The 24182-nt window shown below is 57.7% G+C and overlaps 1 protein-coding gene across 3 annotated transcripts in view; it reads left to right on the forward strand.

Moving 5' to 3' along the window:
- The window catches only part of SLIT1 (slit guidance ligand 1), a 58992-nt gene extending 36149 nt beyond the window's left edge, over window positions 1-22843 (forward strand). For all 3 annotated transcript variants that reach the window (XM_005520862.2, XM_088059566.1, XM_088059567.1), the window contains 33 exons: window positions 6176-6247; window positions 6389-6460; window positions 6864-6935; window positions 7259-7422; window positions 7818-7965; window positions 8477-8548; window positions 8801-8872; window positions 8978-9049; window positions 9176-9319; window positions 9444-9607; window positions 9720-9743; window positions 10126-10270; window positions 10408-10482; window positions 10703-10846; window positions 11106-11249; window positions 11362-11528; window positions 12594-12726; window positions 13809-13877; window positions 14263-14334; window positions 14555-14626; window positions 14921-14992; window positions 16192-16355; window positions 16683-16807; window positions 17008-17105; window positions 17761-17900; window positions 18250-18343; window positions 18517-18654; window positions 18942-19179; window positions 19268-19398; window positions 19490-19644; window positions 19715-20003; window positions 20343-20554; window positions 20632-22843. In XM_005520862.2, coding sequence (XP_005520919.2) covers window positions 6176-6247; window positions 6389-6460; window positions 6864-6935; window positions 7259-7422; window positions 7818-7965; window positions 8477-8548; window positions 8801-8872; window positions 8978-9049; window positions 9176-9319; window positions 9444-9607; window positions 9720-9743; window positions 10126-10270; window positions 10408-10482; window positions 10703-10846; window positions 11106-11249; window positions 11362-11528; window positions 12594-12726; window positions 13809-13877; window positions 14263-14334; window positions 14555-14626; window positions 14921-14992; window positions 16192-16355; window positions 16683-16807; window positions 17008-17105; window positions 17761-17900; window positions 18250-18343; window positions 18517-18654; window positions 18942-19179; window positions 19268-19398; window positions 19490-19644; window positions 19715-20003; window positions 20343-20554; window positions 20632-20876 — 4198 coding nt within the window. In that variant the 3' untranslated portion in view covers window positions 20877-22843. The remainder of the gene's footprint in view (window positions 1-6175; window positions 6248-6388; window positions 6461-6863; window positions 6936-7258; window positions 7423-7817; window positions 7966-8476; window positions 8549-8800; window positions 8873-8977; window positions 9050-9175; window positions 9320-9443; window positions 9608-9719; window positions 9744-10125; window positions 10271-10407; window positions 10483-10702; window positions 10847-11105; window positions 11250-11361; window positions 11529-12593; window positions 12727-13808; window positions 13878-14262; window positions 14335-14554; window positions 14627-14920; window positions 14993-16191; window positions 16356-16682; window positions 16808-17007; window positions 17106-17760; window positions 17901-18249; window positions 18344-18516; window positions 18655-18941; window positions 19180-19267; window positions 19399-19489; window positions 19645-19714; window positions 20004-20342; window positions 20555-20631) is intronic.
- Window positions 22844-24182: the final 1339 nt, after the last annotated feature.

Below are 24182 nucleotides of genomic sequence, written 5' to 3' on the forward strand. Positions count from 1 at the left end.
GCTGATGTCCCCCATACTGCCCTGGGGAGCAGAGGGGTTGTGCATCTCTGCCTGCCACTAAAACAGGCTGACAGAAGTGACAGTGGTGGGTGGCAGTCCCTGCCAGCAGAGCATTGGTGGAGCCATTGTCCGTGCAGCCTGCACTGGGCAGTGTGGTGCTACCAGCGGTGTGCCCAGCTGCAACTCTCCCAGCAGCAGGAGTCAGCTCCCATACATCTACCTGCAGGTGTTCTTGCCACAGCAAGGCTTGGCAGGTGCGCCTCTACACTTTGTTTCTATTAATTTTCCTTTTGAGCTGGGTCTGGCAGAGAGATCCATGGACTTCTAATCTGGAGGATTCACTCTTAGCTGTGATTGTAAGCTTGCCTTCATGATTGTGTTGGTCATCCCTTGTAGTATTGTCAAAAGCTGTAAAAAATGTTCCTTTTCCCCCACACCATTTGGACCCTGTCCCATTCCCTCCCATTTCCCCTTCTGCCCCCTGCCAAAGTGCCTTTTCCAGAAACCACACCATGTTTTTCTGAAGGGACAGGGGTTCATGCTGAGCTCACCATGCTACACTTTGGCTTGTTTGTAACCATGCATCAGGCTCTGCCATCCCACCTTGCCCTGTGCAAATGCCATCAACCCCAGGGCCAGGGCTGCAGTGGGTGGCAGGCAGCACACAGGCTGTGACCTTGGGGACGGTGAAGTGAGATGGGCTGGGGGCAGTGGGGGATCTGTCTCATCTCCCTTGGCCAGGATGGAGCGGGGCCAGCAGCTGGCCTTGTCGAGCCTATTAAATATCAAACAGTGTGACATAATGCTGGGGGGCACGCCCAGAGCCTGAACCTGAGACAGCCCTACTCACACTGGGACTGGGGTAGGTGGACAAAATTCTGCCTTGTTGCCCTGGCATCCTGCTAAGGCAGCAGTGGGGTGGCTGGTCCCCATCTCCAGCAAGCAGCTCCCTTAGGGACACCCCTCGGGCACTGGGTCTTTGCAGCACTGGGGACCTGTGTGTGTCACCTTGAGTGGATTGTGTAGCCACATGTGGGATTGTGGACATGTGGGTGACATCTTCCCCAGCACAGGGCTGCAGGTGCTGACACTGGCACAAGCAGCGGGTGCAGCAGCTCCTGCCCTGAAGTGGCAACAGGGAGTGCAGAACCCCTGGGGGACTCTGGGCTTTGCTACTAATGCAAATGCTTATTAGTCTATTGATTTTTTGTAATGCAGGAGTCTTACTGTCCCTTCAGCTCACCCCTTGTCACCTGTCAGGCAGGGAAGGTGACGGTGTGAACAGCTGTCAGCCCTGTCTCTGCTCATGACTCTGCCCTGGACAGGCTGTGCTGGGACAGACAGCTTGTGCAGGGTGATCTGAGAGACACCGGTTTGCTTAATAGCTGCTGTGCCACAGTCCTTGCTGGGGAAACGCTGTTGGTGCTCTGGCACAGCACCACTGAGGTGAGGCTGGGATCGGGGCAGCACTTGTCCCAGCATGATGCTCCGCAGGGCTGGTGCCTTGGCTTGCCTTGTCTGCTCGAGGCTTGGTGGATGGTTGCTGTGGCTGAGCTGGTGCCTGCAGTGACTGGTGTCAGCACTGGTGGAGCGGAGCTGGTGCAGCAGTGCCTGGCCTGTGAGCCAGGAGCATGCAATGAAAATGCATTTTCATTGTGGGAGCTGTGGGCTGGCAGAGGCTGAAGCCCCCATAATGAGTTTCCAGCATGGATGCTGGGGAGGAAACACGGTAAAGAGAGGAGCAGCCCCCGGCACTTCACCTGCCAGGAGTCGGCACTGGTCCCGGGCATGTGGGCACTGCCAGGGTGGACAGTCACTCACCTGCCCCGGTGAGGCTCGGCAGCCCTCACCGGCGTGCCTGGGACACGACACGGGCTGCAGCTTTGGACAAGGTGCCCCCGTGGCCGCTGACACCGGCGAGATGGAGCCGTGCCCCCGCAGCGGAGCCAGCCCAGCGCCCGCTGCCAAGCCGGGCTGCCTGGCGAGGGCAGCGCCTTGCCGGAGGGCTGCCAGGCCGCCCCAGCGCTCTTGGCAGCGGGGGGCTCGGGGGACGCGGGGCCAGCGCCGCTGGATGGCAATTACCTCCCCGCTGCGTCCAGCCCTAATCCCCTCACACGGCGCGCAAGGAGCCGGCTCGCCAAACAAGGCTCAATCAGGTTAAAGTGTGAAGTCAGGATTAGGCAAAAGAATGAGAGCGTGGTAATAGCCCCGGCCTCCTTGCCCGGCCGCCGCAGCCCCGCTGCGGCCCCTCCCTCTCGGCCGCCCTCCGGCCCGGCGGGCTCTTGCCGGGGAGATTAAGGCTGCCGGGTTTGTTTGCCTGAGTGGGCTCCCCACTGGGAAGCCATGTCGAACAGTTTTGCTCGGGCGCCCCGCTAAGCGCCGGGCAGGGCGTCGCGCTGGGGGGTTGGCTCCCGCCGCCGAGCCCCTGGCAGCCCCGAGGAGCCCGCGCCTGGCTGCTCGCCGAGGCTCCCCGGGAACCGGCGGCACGGCACCGGGCTGTGCCTGCCAGGATAGGCAGCGCCGGGGCACCTCCGGACTCGCTACGGATACAGCGCCATCGCACACACAATGGGGCAGAGCAGCCGGGTGTAAGAGCTGAGCAGAGAAGCTCATGAAATCGCGATCCCTGACCACCGCCATCCCTCTCACTCGTGTGGATGTAGTCTGGCTACGAGGCTTTCAGGGGACTTGGAAGAAAAGTGGGTGCCTGCCTTCTCGCCATCACACAGCTGCGGGTTGGAGCCCGCTGCTGGTGTTGCGCAGGCGTCTGCTGGGTCAGAAATCCATGTGGGAGGTGAGCCTGGTGACAGAGGTGTCCTCCATCACCTCCTCACCCTTTGTTGTACTTCCCCTTTGGCCCTGAAACAACGGAGCCCCTCTGTACCTTGTGCTGTGCAAGGACAAGCTTCAGCTGCGTGGTCCTTTGGGACCACGGCACAGGGATGGGAGGACAGCGGCACTGTGAGTGGGCTGGCTCTTGGGTAAACGCCTGGATTCAGTAGCCAGGAACTCTTAAACTTGGAGTTTTAGGGCAATACCTGGAAGTGAAACCAGAAAAGGCAGTGAGGGTGACTGTGACAACTCCCCCTCCTTTGTCTGTGCCCGTCCGTCAGCTGGGCCCAAGCGGGGTTGTCAGCCCTGCCAGTGCTCGTGGTCACCTCTGCAAGCTGGCACTCCACATGTGACGGCAGTGACACTCTTGTACTTGGCGGGGCGTGAGGCGGCACCGATGCAGCCGCCGCGGGTGCTGCAAGTGGCACGGCGGAGCGAGGAGAAGCCGTGCCATCTGCTGTTTCTTCTGCGCCAAAGTGTAAAGCAAACATAGCTGGGAGCTATGAAACACCAGGAGGGAAGGGGCCGTGCCTTGTTCCAACGCCGGGGCCCGAGGATTCCACAGGGAAAGCATGTGTTTGTCCCGGTGTCGTCAGCTGTGTAACCGTGCGATGTAATCTAAGCCCGGTGCCGGGGCCTTGCTGAAACCCTGGCATCCAGCGTCTGTCCCTCTTGGCTTCGGTACCCCCAACGGCAGCACTTCATGGGTGACTGTCACAAAAAGCTGTGAAGGGAAGAAGCCTCGCAAAGTCAGTTGCAACCTTGTAGAAGCATTATCCTCGCAAGCTGTAAATGAGCAGCTTGGAGACAGACGCTTGGGTTTACTCCCTGGGCACACTGGGACTCCCATGTGCTCCAAGCAGAGAAATGGGAGCAAGCTTCCCATGGGGGAGCGGAACAAACTGCAGACAGGACCTGCCTGGGCAGGCAGTGCCAGAGCTGAGAGAGGGTTGCAGAGCACTGAAGTGCGCTGCTCAGCTCTGTGATGGGTTTAATGTTGGAGGACAGGAAGCTGCCAAAAAGAAATGCGGTGCATTGAATGCTTTTTGCTAGGAGGAGTGGTGAACTGCACCTGGAGGGTTTCATAGAATCTTAGTATGGTTTGGGTTGGAAGAGACCTTGAAGATCATCCAGTTCAAACCACTGGCCATGGGCAGGGATGGCACCCACTAGATAAGGTTGCCTAGTGGCCCATCCAACATCACCTTGAACACTTCCAAGGATGGGGTGTCCACAAGTTCTTTGGACAGCCTGTTCCAGTGGCTCGCTGTCCTCACAGTAAAGAATTTATTCTTTATATCTAATTTAAAACTTTGCTCTTGTAGTTGAAAACTGTTCCCCATATCAACGTCTGCCCATGTAAAAAATTTGCTATCTTTTCCAAAGAGTATTCTAAGGGATTCCTTCTGGGAAGTAAAAGAGAAAAGAGGAATTGGTGCAATGCTATCTTTTTCTGAAAGGTCAGTGTAATTCCTGGAGGTCCCCAGGCTAATTGCATCCCCAACATATTATGAGGACAAGGTGTTTGTATTTGAAGGAATGCTGGGGAATCGGAGGCTGTTGCAGGTGTCTGGCCCTTTCCCCTGATCCCTCTCGGGCGGGTCGGGCAGTTGTGGGAGTAGCTGGCACAGTCAGGGCAGTCAGGGCAGGCAGTGCAGTCAGGGCAGGCAGGGCAGGCAGGGCAGGCAGGGCAGGCAGTGCAGTCAGGGCAGGCAGGGCAGTCAGGGCAGGCAGTGCAGGCAGGGCAGGCAGGGCAGTCAGGGCAGGCAGGGCAGGCAGGGCAGGCAGCACAAGCAGGCAGGGCAGCCTGGCAGTGCCGCCACGTGGGTTACTGTGAAACTGCGCCTGCTGCTCGCAGAGCAACTGCGCTCGTCCTTCTCCAGATGCCTGGGCAGCTCCTGGGGCAGCGTCTCCCTTCCACTGCCCCAGCAGTGATGCTTTGCCAGCCAGGTTTGGTTTTCTGGGAACGACCCAGAGTGATGCACAAACTGTGCAGGGGGCAGGGACTGGTGCATCTCACCGGGACTGTATAGCATCTCCTTGGTGGCTGGGCATCCCACTGGAGGGCTAGGCAAGCCCCACTGTGCTTTTGATTTCCTTTTCCTCATGCATCTGTGCAAGTAATGCTGGTGCTTTCCTCTGGGAATTTTCTCATTGTGACAGTGAAGCTTTCAGCTGGAGTGAAGTCCCAGTTCGGAGACCTCCAGGTGTTTTGCAAGCAGCATGTGCCCGTCTGTTGAGCCCGCTTTTTGGAGGAAATGAGGAATGTGGATGCTGTGCCTCCATCCTGACCCAGTCTATCTGTGGGATATCGATAGCAAACAGGTTTTATTATGTTGAAGCAGAGGTGGTGAGCACTATGTGTGAAATGCTGACATCTATGGACACCCCAAACCACCTCTTGGGGCTGGGATGGGGGTGTCTGTATGGCCTACGTAATTCTGAGGACATCTAATCTGTGTGGGGTACGCTGGTCCTCCTCCTCACTCACTCATGGACTTGCATAGGGAAAATGCTATGTTGTGCCTCAGTTTCCCTCTGCCAGGAAGGAGATGGGGACTTGATTTCCTGCCCCAGGGTGGCTGGAGCAGGACTGTGCTGGCACCCGGGGATGGGAGCAGTCAATGCAGTTGCCAGCCAAGTTCGAAGGAGCTGCTGACTATTAGGGTGGGAGAGGGAATGTCTGTTTGGGAGCCATGGAGAATAAATAAAACAGGTCTTCCCACAGCTGAGCAGGTCCATCCAGACCCTGCTAGCAGTGAGATTTGTGGTCTTCGTGGTCTTTAAAAGCCAGCCCAGGAATGGTGGGGGATCTGACGTGCTGCCAGCCCTGCAACACAGAGCCCTTGCTGGCTTGGCATGCCCTGGCATTGCAGAGCAGGTGATTGCACAGACAGTACCCTGCAGTGATGAAGTAAATAATGACCCGATTATTTGTGCCCTCTGAAGTGCAGGTCAGGCTCCATGGGAATGCCTCCTGGAGCCACTGGTAAGTGTAATTACCAGTTAATCAGCAGGGACCTGTAATTACAGCAGTCAGAGAGTATTTAAGAACTGAGTGTTTTCCCAGAGCTGTGCCAGTCAGCTCTGCTTGTCAGAGCCAGGGACTGCAGTGCCCAGAGAGCCCCGGTCTCTGAGCCACCATACATGCAGTCAGACTTGCCTCAGGACAGCCAGCAGAACAGTGGTCAGCCAGGGACATGAAGCCAAATTACAGTTTGTTGGAGTCCCTGAGGGATCACTGAGTGCTGGGGTGTGCCCCTGCCTGTGGATGCCCTGCTCCCATGGGACATCACACTTTGCAGGCACTGCCCATTTGCCTTCCTGCCTCTTTCTTTTGCAGGGACCTGAGTGAGAACTTCATCCAGGCCATCCCCAGGAAAGCATTCCGTGGGGCCACGGACCTCAAGAACCTGTGAGTCCTTGCAGTGTTGGGCATGAGGGAGTTTGGGGTCAGGTCCAGTGGCAGCAGGCAGCAGAAGTGATCAGGAGCACTGATTGCTCTCTGCCTGGGTTGTCCCAACAATTCTCCCTTTTTTTTCCCTTTCTTCTGCAGGCAACTGGACAAGAACCAGATCAGCTGCATTGAGGATGGGGCTTTCCGTGCCCTGCGGGGGCTGGAGGTCCTGTAAGTGATTTGGGACAGGTTGGAGCTTCCAGTCTGCAACCCCATGCAGGATGAGGATGTCCTTGGGTGTCCCCACTCCCTGAGGTGCTGCAGAGACATCCCCAGCATACCATTTCTCCCTGGACTTTAGCAGGGGCTGACCTGGGTTCTGGTACAGCTGCTGCAGAGCTGTGCCCCAGGGCTCGATTGCCCCAGGGGGCCACCTGGGTGCCACTGGCTGTGGAGAGGAGAAGCCTGGAAAGGACAGCAAGTCCTGCTGGGGCTTCAGGCTGTCCCCAGCCTGTGGCTCTCCATCCGTTCACCCTGTTCTAGGTTGCTCCCAGGGCTTAGTGCCACCTAGGCCATCTCATATTCCTGTTTACAGCCTGTCTGCCCTGACCTGCCCTTCTTTGTCTTCCTGCAGAACCCTGAATAACAACAATATCACTTCAATTCCTGTGTCCAGCTTCAACCACATGCCCAAGCTGAGGACATTGTGAGTGCCAGGGCCATGGTGGTGGTGGGAGTGATCTCCTAGGCTAGAGTGGGATGTCCCCAGGTCTGCTGCTGGTGCTGCTGGCTAAATAGTGCTGGGACAGCACCATGGCAAGGGAATGGAAGGGACACCCCTGCAGAGCATCCCCAAGTACTGCCAAGCGAGGTGGCATTGGCGACTGTCACAGATGCTCTTAGGCCCCTCTGTAGCTCCCTCCAAATGCCCCCAGCCTTTGAGATGAGCTAGGCTGGGGCATTTAGAGGGCAGTGGGGTGGACAGAAGCTGTCCTGTGGCTGCTGACTGCTCCATCCATCTGCCTGCAGTCGCCTGCATTCCAACCATCTCTTCTGCGACTGCCACCTGGCCTGGCTCTCACAGTGGCTGCGCCAGCGCCCCACCATCGGGCTCTTCACCCAGTGCGCCGCTCCTGCCCAGCTTCGCGGCCTCAACGTGGCTGAGATCCAAAAGAATGAGTTCAGCTGCTCCGGTGAGGGGGCAGGGGAGGTGGTGGGTGCCAGGGCAGGGATATGAGCCAGGGGGACAAGGCTTGTGCCAGCAGTGCAGCCCATCTCCGCTCCCTGCCTTGTGGCCCAGCTCAGAGGCTCAGGACCCATGCTGTGGGTTTATCTCAGGTCAGCACAGTCCTTGGTGTGGGGATAACATGGGGGCAGTGCCACCCTATCAGTGTGACAGTACATCAGTCTGTGCCTTTGGAGTTTTTCCAGGGGATTGGGGTGCACCAAGAGCTTATGCATCTGCTCAAGGGTGCCATGAACTGTCCCTGTATGCTGAGCTGTCACCAGGGTCCCTTCTTCAGGGTGCTGCCACATACTGGCCTGGCTCAGCTCTTCACAATTCCAATGCTGGCTGCTTCCCTGGCAGGACAAACGGACTCAGCACATGCCCAGCTCTGCAGCTTGTCCTCTGGCTCCTGCCCAGCCATGTGCACTTGCAGCAATGGCATTGTGGACTGTCGGGGCAAGGGGCTGACGGCCATCCCCGCCAACCTGCCCGAGACCATGACAGAGATGTGAGTATGGCTCCACACCATCACCACTGAGCTCTGGGTGGCTCTGGACACTGGGAACACAGGAGCAAACCTGTCTTCAGCAGCTCAGTCACTCTGTGGGGCAGCAGGCCTCCCTTGCCCTTCTCTCACACTGCCCAGATTTAGCCCTGGATTTAGCTGCATTAAAAATGTAAATAGAGAAATAATCTCCTTAGAGGAATCCAATTATGGTGCAAAGCCCCTGCTGGGACAGTGCACAAATCATGTGGGGGCAGCAGGCACCCCCAAACCTGAGGTACTAGGGAGGAGAGATGCTTCCTCCACCCTAGCCACCATGGTTCCCCCACCCATGGCACCTCTCCTGATGGAGAAAGCCCCAACCACAGGATGCAAGTTGTCTCTGGGCAGAATATCTCCACTCCTGTGGGGTAACTTACTGCAGCCTTAGGAGTCCTGTGGGCCCAGCTCTGTCAGTGGAGTTCTGGGGTTTGGCCAGCCCTAGACCCCTCATCTCTCCCTGTTCTCTTTGCAGCCGTCTGGAACTCAACGGCATCAAGTCCATCCCCCCGGGAGCTTTCTCACCCTACAAGAAGCTGCGGAGGATGTAAGTGTGCAGCTTCTGCCAGCTCACCCTGAACCCCAGCACCCTTCACCCTGCTGGCCACTGCTGAGAGCTGACAGACATGGGGCACCTGCTGTGACACGGGTGCCCCACATGGCAGCGCTGGGAGGGGGTCTTGGATAACCCCAGCTCTGTATATTGGGTGTTGGGGGTGGTCCCCTGGAACTAACTGAAGGATGAGGACATGGGACAAGTGAAGAGGGGACCAGGCCACCTTCTCCCTTTGGGTTTCAGAGACCTGAGCAACAACCAGATCTCGGAGATCGCCCCTGACGCCTTCCAGGGGCTGCGCTCACTGAATTCCTTGTAAGTGCCTACACTGGTGAGGGTGGGATGGGGTGGATGCTGTACCCCTTAACCATGGCCCACACCACTCCCCCCATCTCTCTCACACCAGCCTTTCTTTCCCAGGGTGCTGTATGGCAACAAGATCACAGACCTCCCTAAGGGTGTCTTCGGAGGACTTTTTGCCCTGCAGCTGCTGTAAGGCACCAGTGGCCATGTGGGATGCTTTTCAGGGACATAGGGAAGCAGGACTGAGATCCCTAGCACTTGTGGTGCAGGGAAGGGGTGTCCCCAGACTCACATCCCTCCCTCCCTCCCTGCCAGGCTTCTCAATGCCAACAAGATCAACTGTGTGCGGGCAGATGCCTTCCAGGACCTGCAGAACCTCTCACTGCTCTCACTTTATGACAACAAGATCCAGAGCCTGGCCAAAGGCACATTCACCTCCCTGCGGGCCATCCAGACTCTGTGAGTGTCCACACCAGCTCCCATGCCTGGGCAGGCAAGCCTCTGGGGGAAAAGTATCGCCAGGGCTGGAGCTGGTGATGACCCACTGTCCCTGGCAGTGTGTCACCTGCTGTCCCTGGCACAGGCACCTGGCCCAGAACCCTTTCATCTGTGACTGCAACCTGAAGTGGCTGGCAGATTTCCTCCGTGCCAACCCCGTGGAGACCAGTGGAGCCCGCTGTGCCAGCCCCCGGCGCTTGGCCAACAAGCGTATCGGCCAGATCAAGAGCAAGAAGTTCCGCTGCTCGGGTGAGAGCCGTCCCCAGTCCTGTCACAGGCGCCCTGTGGCGTGGCTGTCTTTGGCCCTGTCCCAGCCTGCTGTCTGTGTGCTCAGAGGCCTGATGTGCTATTTTTTCCGCAGCCAAGGAGCAGTATTTCATCCCAGGTGAGCAGAGGAGTCCCACACGTGTGCATGGTGCCCTTTCAGCCAGGCTGCCTGGTCTGGCCCAGCAGAACCACTCTTCATTTCCCACGTGCTGGCTACCAGGATGTGTTGTGGCATCTCCCATTGTGCTGTTGGTGTCCCCAGAGTCCAGCTCTGTTTGCAGGAGGGTGGTAGGCAGTGCCCCGTGTACCCAGGACAAATATCTGTAAATAAGCTGCTTTGGGCATGGAGAAGAGTAATATGTGCACAGGGGCTGGAATGAGGGGAGCTGGGGAAGAAAATGAGACCAGGTGGGGATGTGGGAGGATCAGAGGGAGATGGGGATGGTGCAGTCCCCTGTGCCTCTGCTGTGGGAGCCCACACTGCCTTCACCATCACACAGGGACAGAGGATTACCAGCTGAACAGTGAATGCAACAGTGACGTCATCTGCCCCCCGAAATGCCGCTGTGAATCTGGTGTGGTCGAGTGCTCCAACCTGAAACTCACCAAGATCCCAGATCGCATCCCGCAGTCCACAGCTGAGCTGTAAGGATCTCCTCTCTCACTCTGCCTTCCCTGGTGCAGCAGGCACCTTGCTGGCACTGGAGGTTGGCTTGGGGTTTGGGCTGTACCAGGCACTTTGCAGCCATCTCCTGAGCTCTTTTCCCTGCTGCCCGTTCCAGGCGCCTGAACAACAATGAAATCTCCATCCTGGAGGCCACTGGCACTTTCAAGAAACTCCCACATCTGAAGAAAATGTGAGTATTGGGCAGGCACAGTCATGTCAGGAGTGCCCGAGGGCTGGGGAGGCACGTGGAGGTCCTGATGGACTGGGGTGTGAAATGGAGGCCATGTCCCAACCTGAGGGTCCTCCGAGGGACGGGCATCACAGGGTGCTTAGTGGGATCTGGGGGAGGCAGAGTTCAGGATGAGGTTAAGGCAGAGCCCTCATCCCAGCCTGCTTTTCCCTCTTCACAGCAACCTCAGTAACAACAAGGTGTCGGAGATTGAGGATGGGGCGTTTGAGGGGGCATCCTCTGTCAACGAGCTGCACCTCACCGTCAACCAGCTGGAGTCTGTGCGGAGTGGCATGTTCAGGGGCCTGGACGGGCTGAGGACACTGTGAGTCCCCTCTCCTCCCTGCACACCCAGATGGGGATGTCCTTACTCCTCGCCTTCCTGCAGGGCCAGCTCAGCATGCCTTTCCCACCAGCTGGCTGTAACCATTGCTAGGGGGGCAGCTTTTTGCTCCTCAGGGACTTGCTCAGGCTCATTCTGCTGCCCAGCACTGAGGTGGGCACAGCCTGAGCACTGCTAGAGGTGGGTTTCCCCCCTGGTGCCTGCCTGTGTTGTAGGTGCCCTTGTTCTTTTCCCTCTGCAGGATGCTGAGGAACAACCGCATCAGCTGCATCCACAACGACAGCTTCACAGGGCTGCGCAACGTCCGCCTGCTCTCCCTGTACGACAACCAGATCAGCACAATTGCACCAGGCGCCTTCGACACGCTGCAGTCCCTCTCCACCCTGTATGTCCTGGGCCCTGGGGGATGCCCCCAGCCTGTCTGCCTTGCATCAGAGGGCTGCAGGTCTCCTTGGTGGTTGTTCAGGTGCTGCCCTTGTGCTCCTTCCCGTGTGCAGGAACCTGCTCGCCAACCCCTTCAACTGCAACTGCCAGCTGGCCTGGCTGGGGGACTGGCTGCGCAAGAGGAAGATCGTGACAGGGAACCCTCGGTGCCAAAACCCTGACTTCCTCCGGCAGATCCCGCTCCAGGATGTGGCTTTCCCTGACTTCAGGTGTGAGGAAGGTAACTCATGGGCCCTGCAGCACCAAGGGTGAGGGGAGACCAGGCTGCTCCTCCCAGGATGACACCGTGCTCCTTGTCCCAGCACCATCCTTGCTGCCAGCATGTGACTGTGGCAAGGCGATAGCTCATGAGCCGTGATAGCCATGAATGTCCTCCCCTAATTATACAAAAGTTTCCCTTCCTGGTACCCAGCCCTTGGGCACTCAGATATCCACTCTGAAGCCAGAAGAGGAGTTTGCACCCATTGCACCTTGGGGCTCTTGTATGTAGGTGCTGGCAAACGCTGTGCCCTGGGTGCTGACAGGAGCAGGTGTGTAGGCAAAGCACACTGGGATTCATCCTGTTCCTTCCTGCCTTCCTTCTCAGCCTTTCACATGCACCGGAGCTGGCGGTGGGCAGATGGAGCAGACGGGGAGTGTGTGTGGGGAGAAAAACCTCTTTTTATATATTTTTAAAAAATTTTAGAGCAGCTTTTGAGCCCTCTGGAAAATATTTACAAACAAATCATCCTTTCTTCTGCTTTGCCTCCTCCACCACATCAAAAACTGAAGGGTTGCATCCTGCGCCTTTCCTGACAGTGCGAGATAGCGTACGGTTGTCCCAGGGATGCCTTTCCCACAGGATTCCTGCATCATGGCAGGGAAGGGGAGCAATGCCAGCTCCTCTGGCTGCTCAGCGTAGGCTCTACTCTATCTAACCTGTGTCTGGGAAAAGGGTGAAGGAGGTGGTTTCAGGAAGATTTTCAGGGCTGAGCTTCTTGTATGCCCTTATCTGTGTTGTCCCTGTGACCACATTTTTGCATGAAAATGGTGAAAATCAGCAGCCTCGAGCTGACTGGTTGTATGCACACCATTGGGGTAGGGGATTTCTGGGTGCAGGAGCAGTTCCTGCACTGCTAACTCCTGACTGCTATTGCCTGCAGCACCTTGCTTTGGGGGAAGGGGAGGAGGATGGTTGGCACGGGAGGGGAGCCATCCTAGGCAGGCACAAGGCATTGAACCTGGACTCACACAATGCCCAAGGACTGGACCCTGGTGACTTGGTGGCTTTCCATGCCTGGTTCAGGTAAAGAGGAGACCACCTGCATCCCCCGGCCCCAGTGCCCTCAGGAATGCACCTGCCTCGACACGGTTGTCCGCTGCAGCAATAAGCACCTCAAGGCCCTGCCCAAGGGGATCCCCAAGAATGTCACAGAACTGTGAGTAGAGGGCGAGTATCCAAGCTCTCCCCCTAACCCTCCCTCAACCTTTACTGCTCTGGGTGAGGGGCCTTTGCTGTGGGGTTGCAGGTGTCAGGGCAGACACACCTGGGCTCCTCCCCACACCCCCATCCTGGCCTGCTAGTGGGATTAGGATCCCATCCATTCAAGGTATCCTGTCCAGTCCCAACACCAGCAACTGGCTCAGAAAGAATCTCTGACTATTCAGGGCTGTCAAGAGTATTGTGCAAGAGGTGTTGTCACCCAGCAGCTGAGACCCTTGTCTTTGGCCCTTGGGAGGGGACAGTGAGGGACAACTAGCCCCTGCAACTTTGGTCCCTGCACAGCCATGCAGCTCAGGGCCCTGTGGTTCCCAGGAGCCTGCCATCAGCAGCAGGGACAGGGACACTCTGTCTTTGCCATCCCCTCTCACCACAGCTGCAGGGATGCCTTAGCAGCGTCAGCCTCAAGCACATGGGCCATGGGATGTGGTCTGCCTGTGGTCATCACCCATCAGTGTGGGTGTCAGGGAGATATCCCTGGAGCCATGCCAGAGCTGGATGTGCAGGCTCTGTGATGTCCATTGCTGTGAAAGGGGCTCTGTACCCATCTGGGATGAGGGATGGCAGCAAGTCCTGTGTGCAGGGAGTGCAGGCATTGGTTGGACACATATGTATATATATATGCACACCACCCCCGCAGCCCCCTCCACTGTCTTGCACACTCCTCCTCTCTCTGCATCCTGCGCCATCTCTCACATTCTCACACATGCCTTGGGAACGGTTACAGCCTCCCACGCTCCCATCGCATGTGTACACGCTGTGCCTGCACACAGGCTGCTGGGAGAGTGTCCCCAGGGACATGCCTGCAAACCCAGGTGTGCTCATGCACTCACACATTAGCTCCCCTGCCAGCCCAGGAGTCCCCTGAGAGCCCCTCGGGCCCTGGATGCAGGAGGGAGATGATGCTGGAGATGCTTCTTGCAGCCTGAAGTCCATAGTGGTGCACAGGAGAAAGAGGGGGAGGAGGGAGGGATCTCCTGCTTCTCAGTCACCCCAAGGTGCTTTTGTTCTCCCTTGCAGCTACCTGGATGGAAACCAGTTCACTCAGGTCCCGGGGCAGCTCTCTACCTTCAAGTATCTGCAGCTCGTGTAAGTAGCCAGGAGCAGGAGCCCATGCAGGTGGAGGCACTGCTGGAATTTGTGGGTGGGGGCAGGGGTTGTCTCCATGGTGTGTGATGCTGAGGAGGAGTCTGGCAGTGTGAGGGGACCCCTGACATCCCTCTGTGTCCCCCTTTGCTCTGGAACACAACTGACTGGCAGCGATGCTCAGCCTCTGGCTGCTCACCACCTGGGGCCAGGCATGGAATAGAAGAGGGACAAGTGGCATTGCTGCCATCGCCCTTTGTGACAGCCCTGCTGTTCCCTTGGGGGCTGTGCTGCGCTGTTTGCACCCCATTGCAGCTGAGCAGGCAGGGGAGCAGTGACAGGGGACGGGGCCCAGCTGGCTCCAAGCCCTGGGGTTTCTGTTTTCCAGAGATCTGAGCAACAACAAGATCAGCTCCCTGAGCAACTCCTCCTTCACCAACATGAGCCAGCTCACCACCCTGTAAGTGAGGTCCCTGCGAGCCACACCGGGCTGCAGCCCAGCTGGGCTGTGCGGGCTGTTCTAGGGGACCCTGAAGACTGGGGGTGCTGGGCATAGCAGAGTCTCCACCCATGCCTGGGTGAAGCTGGGGTTTGAGAGGGAGCTCACGCAGGTGCAGCGTGTAGCCCAGGGTGGGTTTCTTGCAGCACACACAGCTGTGTTGCCTGCTTCCCTCCCACAGGATCCTCAGCTACAACTCCCTGCAGTGCATCCCTCCGCTGGCCTTCGAGGGCCTCCGCTCCCTGCGGCTGCTGTAAGTAGCTGCCTTAGCCCTGCTCACAGCCCTGCTTGCCCCCTTCTGTGCTGCTGCCCATGTCCCTGTGTCCCCTGTGCCCACCTGGAGCTGGGTGTGTGCATCTGGGCAGGGTAGAGGCTGCAGGAGGAGCACAGGAAGGTTCATCTGCTCCCAGAACAGATGGTGCATTTGCAAAACTGACAATGTGGTGGGGTCCAGCTCTGCCACCCATACCTGGACCTTTGGGATGGGGCCACAGTCCTTTGCCTGCCTTGGAGCCATGGGCATTGCAGGATCTTCTGTTCTCTGCAGGTCTCTCCATGGCAATGACATTTCCAGCCTCCCTGAGGGCATCTTTGCCGATGTCACCTCCCTGTCCCACCTGTGAGTATCTCCTCTCACTCCTCAGGGCTCAGGGCTGGATGCAGGCTCATAGATGCTTAAAAAACTACTGGGCTGAGCTTGACTCCCCTGGAGGGTGAGAGCTGCCCTCTGCCCTCTTCTCTGGGCTGGTACTTGCCACCATCATTTGTTGGATAGTGCTGTGACCTGCTGCCCATGCTCAGGCTCAGATCCAGGTGTGCAGCTGAGTCTCCCAGTGCTGCTGGGATGTCCCTATGGTCTTAGGTGGATGTGGTGTGGGGTCCTTTCCCACCCACTAGATCTCTGTTGTCTCCCAAGACGTAGGTGAAGCCATGCAAAGTAGTGTCCCAGCTGTGGGTTGGCAGGGGCTGCTGTGACACACACCAGTATGTTGTTAGCCTTCTGCCAGTGCACTTCCCTGCAGCAGCCCCCCAGTCTGTTACCAAGGATCCTGCCAGTGGTGGTGTTTCAACCCTCTTTGAGTGAGCCTGCACCCCAGGAGCACTGCCCTATACCCACCACCCAGGGCCAGGGTTTAACTTTGCTCACAGTTTTTGGTCCCCTCCCTGTCTCCTAACTAAGCTGTTCCCAGCTCCCTGCTCCTGGCTGTTGCTTCAGTCTGAAAAGAGCAGCCTGATATCCAGTGGTGGCCTCCTTGTTTTTTGGGAAGCAACACTGCTTGCTCTGCTCCAGTTTCCCTTGGCTGTGCACCTTCACTGCAGATGGCTGGCACTGCCAGTTCCCACAGGCTGAGCTGTGTCACAGCTGGTGCTGCAGGTGCTGTAGGACCAGGTTAGTCAGCCCCAGCAGATCTGCTGTCCCTACTGCCTGCCCTCTGGGCTGCCATCTCCTTCTTTTGTCACATGTTGGTCACACCAGCCCTCCATTGCTGCTGACCTTTGCATTCAAGGAGGATTCATAGACATCCAGGCCCTCCACCTCCCACATCATCCACTACTTCTGTACCCTTCTCTGCTGTGGAGCAGAGCCCCAGGGCAGAGCACGGAGCACTGCATGGGCTGTGGGTCTGGCAGCAGGGTGGTCTAACTGGACAGCATGGCTGTGTGTCCCAGTCCTCCCATTGTGGGCAGCACCTCTGGTGGGTCCAGAAATGGAGGAGCACTGGTTTGCCCACCATGTGGCATCCCAGTCAAGTGACAGAGTTGTGCCCAGTTCCCTGTGTGGCAGCAGGTGCAATTTTGCCCCTCTCCTTTGTGCAGAGCCATCGGGGCCAACCCCCTGTACTGCAGCTGCAACCTGCGCTGGCTCTCCAGCTGGGTCAAGACGGGGTACAAGGAGCCAGGCATTGCTCGCTGCGCTGGGCCCCCTGACATGGAAGGAAAGCTGCTGCTCACCACCCCTGCCAAGAAATTTGAGTGCCAAGGTGAGATGTACCCATGCTGTCTATCCATACCCTCCTCTGGGCACCCAGCAGAGCAATGCTTTGTGAGTCTGGCTGGCTCCAGGATTTTCTGTTGAGCTGCCTTGTTGAGGAGGAGGACCAGATTGTTTCCATCCTCTTACCTGACTGGTGGCATGTCCCTGGTGACTGCGCAAACCTGTGGCTGTCCCATTGCCTGGTGCAAAACCCCTTGGACAGGCTCTGCTCCCAGCAACACCAGAGGCTCTGCCCCTACCTCGGTGCTCACAAAAGGAGATGTCCCTGTCACTTCTCACACTGATGGTCATCTCCATGCCTCCCATCCCACAGGCCCACCTGCCCTGAGCGTCCAGGCCAAGTGCAACCCCTGCCTCTCCAGTCCCTGTCAGAACCAGGGCACCTGCCACAATGACCCCCTTGGCTCTTACCGCTGCACTTGCCCCAGTGGCTACAAGGTACCCTGGTCCCAGGGGTCCCCAGTGCATGGGGACATGTCCCTGCAGAGGGCAAGGGAGCAGAGCCATGCCCCTGGGGCTTGCTGCCTGTGGGACCACCTACCCTCCCTGTGTGCCACAGCATCCTGCTGAGTGGGACGGGGAGAGCTGGGCAGCTGCTGTGGCACCCTCCTCGCTCCCACCTTTCCATCCTTCCCCAGGGCAGGGACTGCGAGGTGGCACTGAGTGGCTGCTCCTCCAACCCCTGTGCCAACGGGGGGACCTGCCAGCCTCAGGAGGGAGAAGGAGCTGGGTTCAGGTGAGTGCTGGACAGGAACCCATGAAAGGTGGGTGTTTGGGCAGTAGCATGGAACACTGACATCCCATGGAGAGAAGTTCTGATACTTCCTTTGCTTCCTGCATGCTCCCTTGCTCCCTTGGGCACATAGCTGGGATATTGCACTTACATGGGAGCTGCAGCTCATGTTGTCTGATTCCATTTCCCCATGCCCCCCTGCCCAAAAGGCTCCTAGGCTGACGTCACTGGGGGAGAGGAGGGTACCAGCACCGCAGCAGGCAGGGGGAGATGGGGGGGGTTTGGGACTGGGACTGGTTGCTGGGGTCCTGGAGTCACTGCTGTTCCCTGAGGGGCTGCCTTGCCCTCACACAACCCTGAATGCTTTAGGCCATTCTGGGAATCAGGCTGCAATTAGGAGCTGAAAATAGTTGTCAGGCTGGGGGTGAGGAGGTGGGCTGTGCAGCCCCTCCCTGTGCAGAGAGGCCTCTCAGCTGGTTGTCATGGCAACACAGCATCCTCGGGCAGGCTGTGCTGCCACCCACCCCTGTGCCCAGTGTTCGGCAGGAGGACACCAAACGCAGCTCTTTGCCAAGGTCCTGTGCTGGGAATTTGGGGGAGCCACCCCTAAATGTTCCATTTTGTTTTCCTCCTTGACACTGCCCCGGCCCTGTGGCAGGTGCCTGTGCCCAGTGGGCTTCGAGGGCCTGAGCTGCCACACCACCAGCAACCCCTGCAAGGAGCACAGCTGCGAGAATGGGGGCTCCTGTGTGCCCAGTGCCACCAACTACACCTGCCTTTGTCCTGCCCAGTACACAGGTACCTGGAGTGGGGGCTAGCCATCTCCAAATGCCACAGACCTGGCCCAGTGCTTCTGCCCACCCAGGAGGGCTAAATAGCTGCTCTTCCTGCTTTCTCAATGCCCATAGCCACGGCCTCTGGGCTCAGCTGTCTTGAGTTTGGGTACACTCAGCTGAACCCCCACACCCTGTGATGCCCTCAGTGCCTGGCTCAGGCAGGAGCTGCCTCCAGGGGAGGAGAACCCTGTGCCCATGGGGTGAAAGCTGTGGGCTTGGCAGCTCCCTGTCTGGAGCAGAGTCTGCCCCATGGGGACTGGGGCTGCTCCTCTGGTCCTGGAGCTGTTGGGCACCCCTCTTCTGCCTTGTAGGGGAATTCTGTGAGCAGCCACTCAATTTCTGCTCAGATGAGCTCAATCCCTGCCAGCATGACTCTACCTGCATCTCCACCAGCCAGGGGCCCAGGTGAGACCCCTCCTCTCCAAACCACTTTTTATGACTGTCTGGGGATGGGTAGATTTGCTTTTGGGGGACTGCAGTGAGGGAGCATGGAGACGTGGGGTTACAAGGGGAGGAGCAGGTACCCAGCAGTACAAGGGGGAAGGAAGGGGCAGCCTCGAGCCCCTTGCCTGCCTCAGGTGTGAGTGTGCACCCGGCTATGTGGGGAGCAACTGCAGCGAGGACTTCGATGACTGCCGGGACCACCGGTGCCAGAACAACGCCCGCTGTCTGGATGAGGTGAATGGCTACTCCTGCCTCTGCACCGAGGGCTACAGGTACCACCAGGAAGACATGGGACACCTGGGGTAGTGGGGGTAGTTATGTGTCACTGTGTGGAAGGGACAAGTCCTGGCTACCAAGTCAGTCTGTCTATGCTTCCGTCCACTGTCCATCCATCCATCCCTCCCTCCATCCCTCCCAGGCATCCCTCTGATGCCAGTGTCTGGGAGAGCCTCCCCAGGGACCCCAAATCAGGGGTGTGCTGTCAGAGCCCTGTGGGGCATTGGGCAGGGTGTAGGGCTCTTTCTCAGCCCCCAGCCCAGCAGCACCCTTGGCCCCACAGTGGCCAGCTCTGCGAGATGCCACCCCACACCGCTGGCCAGGCTGGCCTCTGTGAGCGAGCTGAATGCCAGAACGGGGCCTCGTGTGTGGAGCGGGGTGCCCGTGCCCTGTGCCAGTGCCTGCCTGGCTTCGGCGGCCCCAAATGTGAGAAGCTGCTGAGCGTCAATTTTGTGGACCGTGACACGTACCTGCAGTTCACCGACCTGCAAGACTGGCCCCGGGCTAATATCACCCTTCAGGTGAGGGCTGGGGGGGCGTGGGGGCATTGAGGGATGGCATTGGGGGGTCTGCCCCAGGGATGTGGGCTCCCACCTCTCTCTCTGGCAGGTCTCCACGGCTGAAGGCAATGGCATCCTGCTGTACAATGGTGACAGCGACCACATGGCTGTGGAGCTGTACCAGGGCCATGTGAGGGTTAGCTACGACCCTGGCACCCACCCCAGCTCAGCCATCTACAGGTACCTGGCACCCCTTCTCCACTCACTGGGGACTTCCACCCCCATAGCTTCGGCCTGGGGGCATCCCTGGTGACCCAGCCATCCCTGCCAGTGCTGAGACCATCAATGACGGGCAGTTCCACACCGTGGAGCTGGTGACCTTCGACCAGATGGTGAACCTGTCCATCGATGGTGGCAGCCCCATGACCATGGACAACTCGGGCAAGCAGTACACGCTGAACAGTGAGGCTCCCCTCTACGTGGGAGGTAGGACAGGGACCGGGTGATGGAGGGCATGGGGGACATCCGGGCACGCTGATGGTCCTCCTCTCCCCAGGAATGCCTGTGGATGTCAACTCGGCTGCCTTCCGCCTCTGGCAGCTCCTCAATGGCACCAGCTTCCACGGATGCATCCGTAACCTCTACATCAACAATGAGCTGCAGGACTTCACCAAGACGCGGATGACACCAGGGGTGGTGCCAGGCTGTGAGCCCTGCCGCAAGCTCTACTGCCTGCACGGCATCTGCCAGCCCTCGGGTGCCCAGGGCCCCGTCTGCCACTGCGAGCCTGGCTGGGATGGGCCCCACTGTGACCAGCCCCTCGGTGGTCCCTGCCAGGGGCACAAGTGAGTGCCCTGACCCCATTGTCTGCCCTACCCGTGCCTCACACCCGTCCTGCCCTGTGGCCGGTTCCTGGTGCTGTGGTGTCAGTCCCATCAGTGGTGCCATAGTGGCAAGCCGTGCCATGCCACTAGCACTGAGCTGTGCCAGGCTGTTCTGTGCTGGTGCCATGCCAGAGTCACTCCTGTGCTGTGCCATGATGGCTGTGCTGTACCAGGCAGTGCCGTACCAGTCGCAGTGCAATACCGTGCTGGTGCTGAGCCACGCCATGCTCAGTGCTGGTGGGCTGTGTGTGCTGGTGCCACGCTGTGCCACCTGGTCCTGACATGACTGTGTGCCCACAGGTGTGTGCACGGGCTGTGCCTGCCCCTTGACGCCCTCTCCTACAGCTGCCAGTGCCATGAGGGCTACCAGGGTGCGCTCTGCAACCAGCCTGCCGAACCACCCGACCCCTGCCGCCACCAGCCCTGCGTCCATGGCCACTGCCACCTCACCCCAGGTGGCCAGCCCACCTGCGAGTGCCACGATGGCTACACCGGAGCCCTCTGTGACCAGGGTAGGTGCTGAGGAGGTGGGTGTCCAGGGAAGGCAGCCCCATGCCCCACCACTGAGCTGACCATTGCTGTCCCACAGAGCCGGAGTGCCGCGGGGAGCCGGTGCGGGACTACCACCAGGTGCAGCGGGGCTATGCCATCTGCCAGACGACGCGGCCGGTGGCCTGGGTGGAATGCCGGGGGACCTGCGGTGGCCCTGATGCCAGCTGCTGCACTGGGCTGCGGCTCCGGCGCAGGAAATACGCTTTTGAGTGCAGCAATGGTGCAACCTTCGTGGAGGAGGTGGAGAAGCCCAGCAAGTGTGGCTGCAGCCAGTGCCTGTGAGCAGCCACCGGCCCTGCAGAGCCGGGGGGCTGGTGGGGAGACCCCCCCCCGAGCCAAGTACCTCACTTTACGCTGCGGGCATGGTGCTGCTCTCTGGGTGTTCCGAACTGCAGCTGCATCTGAGGAGCCCGGTGGAGGGTAGAGCTGGTGCATCTAGAAGATTGGGAAGGAAACAGAAAAAAAGAAAAAAAAAAAAAAAGAAAAAGGAAAAAACCCCACAAACAAAGCAAATGTGTAGATAGAGAATTTTTTTAAGAACTGCAGCTACACAGATGTGTGGATATGGAGTGGGCACCCTGCCCAGCTGCCCTGTCCTCTCCCTGTGGCACTCTGCCTCCTGTCAGTGAGGCCCCATAGCCATGGAGGGCAGTGCCTGCCTCCTGGCTGTCCCCTCCCTGGCAGCCCTGTCCCTTGCATCAGCCCAGTGATCTGGGGGCTTTTCCAACACCTGGGAGAGGAGGGAGGCCTGGCATGGCAGAGCCTTGTGATCTATGGCAAGCCATGGCTTGCAGTGGGCTGTGTGACTGTCCTCCAGTCCTGGTGAGGCCAGATATGGTTTCCCATCCCCTCCTCCAGCAGCCCTGGTCTCTCTCCCTTCAGGTTGCTGGAGCCCAAAGTACCCCAGATACTGTCCCCAGCTCTGTGGCCCCAGCCTGACCCTCTGGTGACACCCCTGGTCTTTACATGCTGGCTGGCTCTGCAGTGCATGGGCACGCATAGGTCCAACCCACTGTGGTCACATCGGGGCCACACTGATAGGAGCAGGACCAGGGCAGTGCCAGGCACACTGAATGGGGGACAGCACTGTGCCATTCCTGTGGAGAGGGCCCCAAATACCCCTGGCTCAGCCAGGTAACTCTGCTCAGAGGTGGGAGCTGTGAGGGCAGCACAGGAATACCTTTTTTCCAGGCTGTGTCCTAAGGGAGCAAGCCTGCAGCTGGGTGAAGGTGCCCCATGTCCCTCTGACCCAGGAGCAGGAGGCTGCTGGGACAGCTGGGATGTGGGTTTGTCGTGCCCATCACTGGGGACTCAGTCTTGTGCATGCCAAGTTGAAGAGGCTGAAGAAGCTGCAAGCCTGGAGCCACTTCCAGGGCAGGACCCACCAGCTCTTGGACTCAAGTGCCCATACCCAGCATCTCTCCAAAGCCCACAGTGCCAGGGCATGTGCTGAGCTGGTGTGGGAGCAGGGGCACATAGGGAGCTCCTGCCAGGGTACTGCACACACCCAACATCCACAGCAGCATCACCTCTACAACTGTGGGGGCCAGGGATAGTAGGGGCCCACCCTGGGACACTGCACATGGCTGGACAGTGAAACACCACCCTGGCGGACAGACTCATCCCAGAGCTGCAGTCCTGGGTCTCTCCATCACACCACTCCAGCACTTTGGCTTCAGGTCTGCACTGCCAGCTGTGGCCGGGCTCCAGGCACCTCCACTGGATAAACCCAGCACTGCAGGTGCTGTCACCATCCCTGCTCACCACTGGCATCAGGGCATCTCCACCGCCACGGGGATGTGTTTCTGCCACAAACGCCCTCTCCATGGGAGCTCCTCTGCCATACAGGGGAGCTGGGATGCGTCTCATTTTGCCTGTGGCCCACCCGGGGCTTGGTTGTATTGTGTTTCTGTTCTTGCTGTACGCTAACCGCTAAAGTATCTCTTTATACAGAATACTTACAGATTCTAATATATATTTGTATTTCATTTTGTTATAGTATTTTTATATGTTTGGGGTCAACAAATGATGTTTTCTTTTTGTTTACAGATGCTACTGGGCAGGAAAATGATGGTGGCTTTGTTTGGCCCGTGGGGTTTGTGTGTGTCACTATTGAAGACGCTGGTTTGTACTAGGCTGGCGAGGGTGGCGCTGGGCATCCTTCCGCTGGCAGAGGCTGTATTGTTTTAGGAGATGTTTGGTATTGTCTATGTTGTCTTCCATGTGAACATGACATTTATTCATTCAGAGGCTTGGCCTCTTCTTTCCTGGTGGGGAGAAGGGAGAAGCTGGTGCTTGGGAGTTGCTGAGTGTATGAGGAGGTGGCACAGGATGGAGTTGGTTGTGCCTTGGGGGATGATTTCCTACTGCTGGAGCAGCCCTGGCCAGTGCTTCTGGCAAATGTATTGCCCTCATGGTGCAGGGACAAGCTGGGGTTATCCATGCAATGCCTTGCAAAAGCAGCCATCACTGCTGGGGTCTTGCATGTGGGAAGCTGAAGGACCAGTGCCTGCTGTGGGGATGGAATGGCTCCAGGGAAACCTGGCACTTGTAGATCTCTGGGGAAGGAGAGAGGGGGCCTGAGCAGCAGTCCCCAGGACCACCAAGAGGTTGCACTGTTGGGGCCACAAACACAAGTCTGGTGCTGCTCAGGCATTGGTGTGGGAGCACTGAAACCCCACACAGGCATTTATATCCCCCCTCCATAGGGAGGGGGTGACACTTGGAGGGTGCCAGCCTGTTGTGCCCTACCTCATGCACTCAGTCACCTTCAGTCTTCCCCACTTATCACACCAAACAAGTATTGATATCAAAGAAACGTTTAATAAGCTGCAATAAAATACGGACCTTTAGAAAGCTCATAGGGTGAATATTGACAGTGAGGAAGAAAAGAAAACAAGGTGGTGGGAATCCTTGAGGAGTTCAGATCTGACTCAGGGACCTTTTACCTGGAACAAGAACACAACTTTTCCATAGGCTAGGATGAAATAAAAGACAGGAGCACAGAGTTCACAAAATGTCAACAATTAGAGAATCGATACATATTCAAAGTTCAAATGACCCAGCTCTTATAGCTATACATATTGATTTAAAGCAACTTAATATAATTTTATTTTCTTTCTTTTTTTTTTTTTTTTTTTTTTTTTATATATACACTTTCAAAGGTTTGTCAGGTGAGGTATGTAAACATTATCTAATGGAAACTCCTCTCCACATTTCCAACCGAGAATTCACAGCAGACAGTTCATTTTCCCAACTTGCGGCGCAGTACTTCCCACTCCCTACACCAACTGGGAATGCCGTCCCAAGCCACGGCTCTCCCAGGTGCAGTCACCGGCTCCCACTTCCCACTGCTGGTCTGTACAGTTCACATTGCTTGGGCTCAAACATACAGTACCGGACAGGAGGAATTTCAGCTCAGTGTCTAAAATTCATATAGAAACAAACAGAGAAACAAAACTCTCCCAGGGAAGCAGACACAGATGAAGGAAAAACATTTGCCATCAGGGTGGAGATAATATTTAAATGTTTTACATCTTAAGAAAAAAATTACTATGTTATTTCCTTTTTTCCTTTTTTTTGTTTTTC

This window comes from Pseudopodoces humilis, chromosome 9 (assembly GCF_049639895.1).
Source record: "Pseudopodoces humilis isolate 2021_Gansu_Grassland_sample_001 chromosome 9, ASM4963989v1, whole genome shotgun sequence".
NCBI lineage: Eukaryota > Metazoa > Chordata > Aves > Passeriformes > Paridae > Pseudopodoces > Pseudopodoces humilis.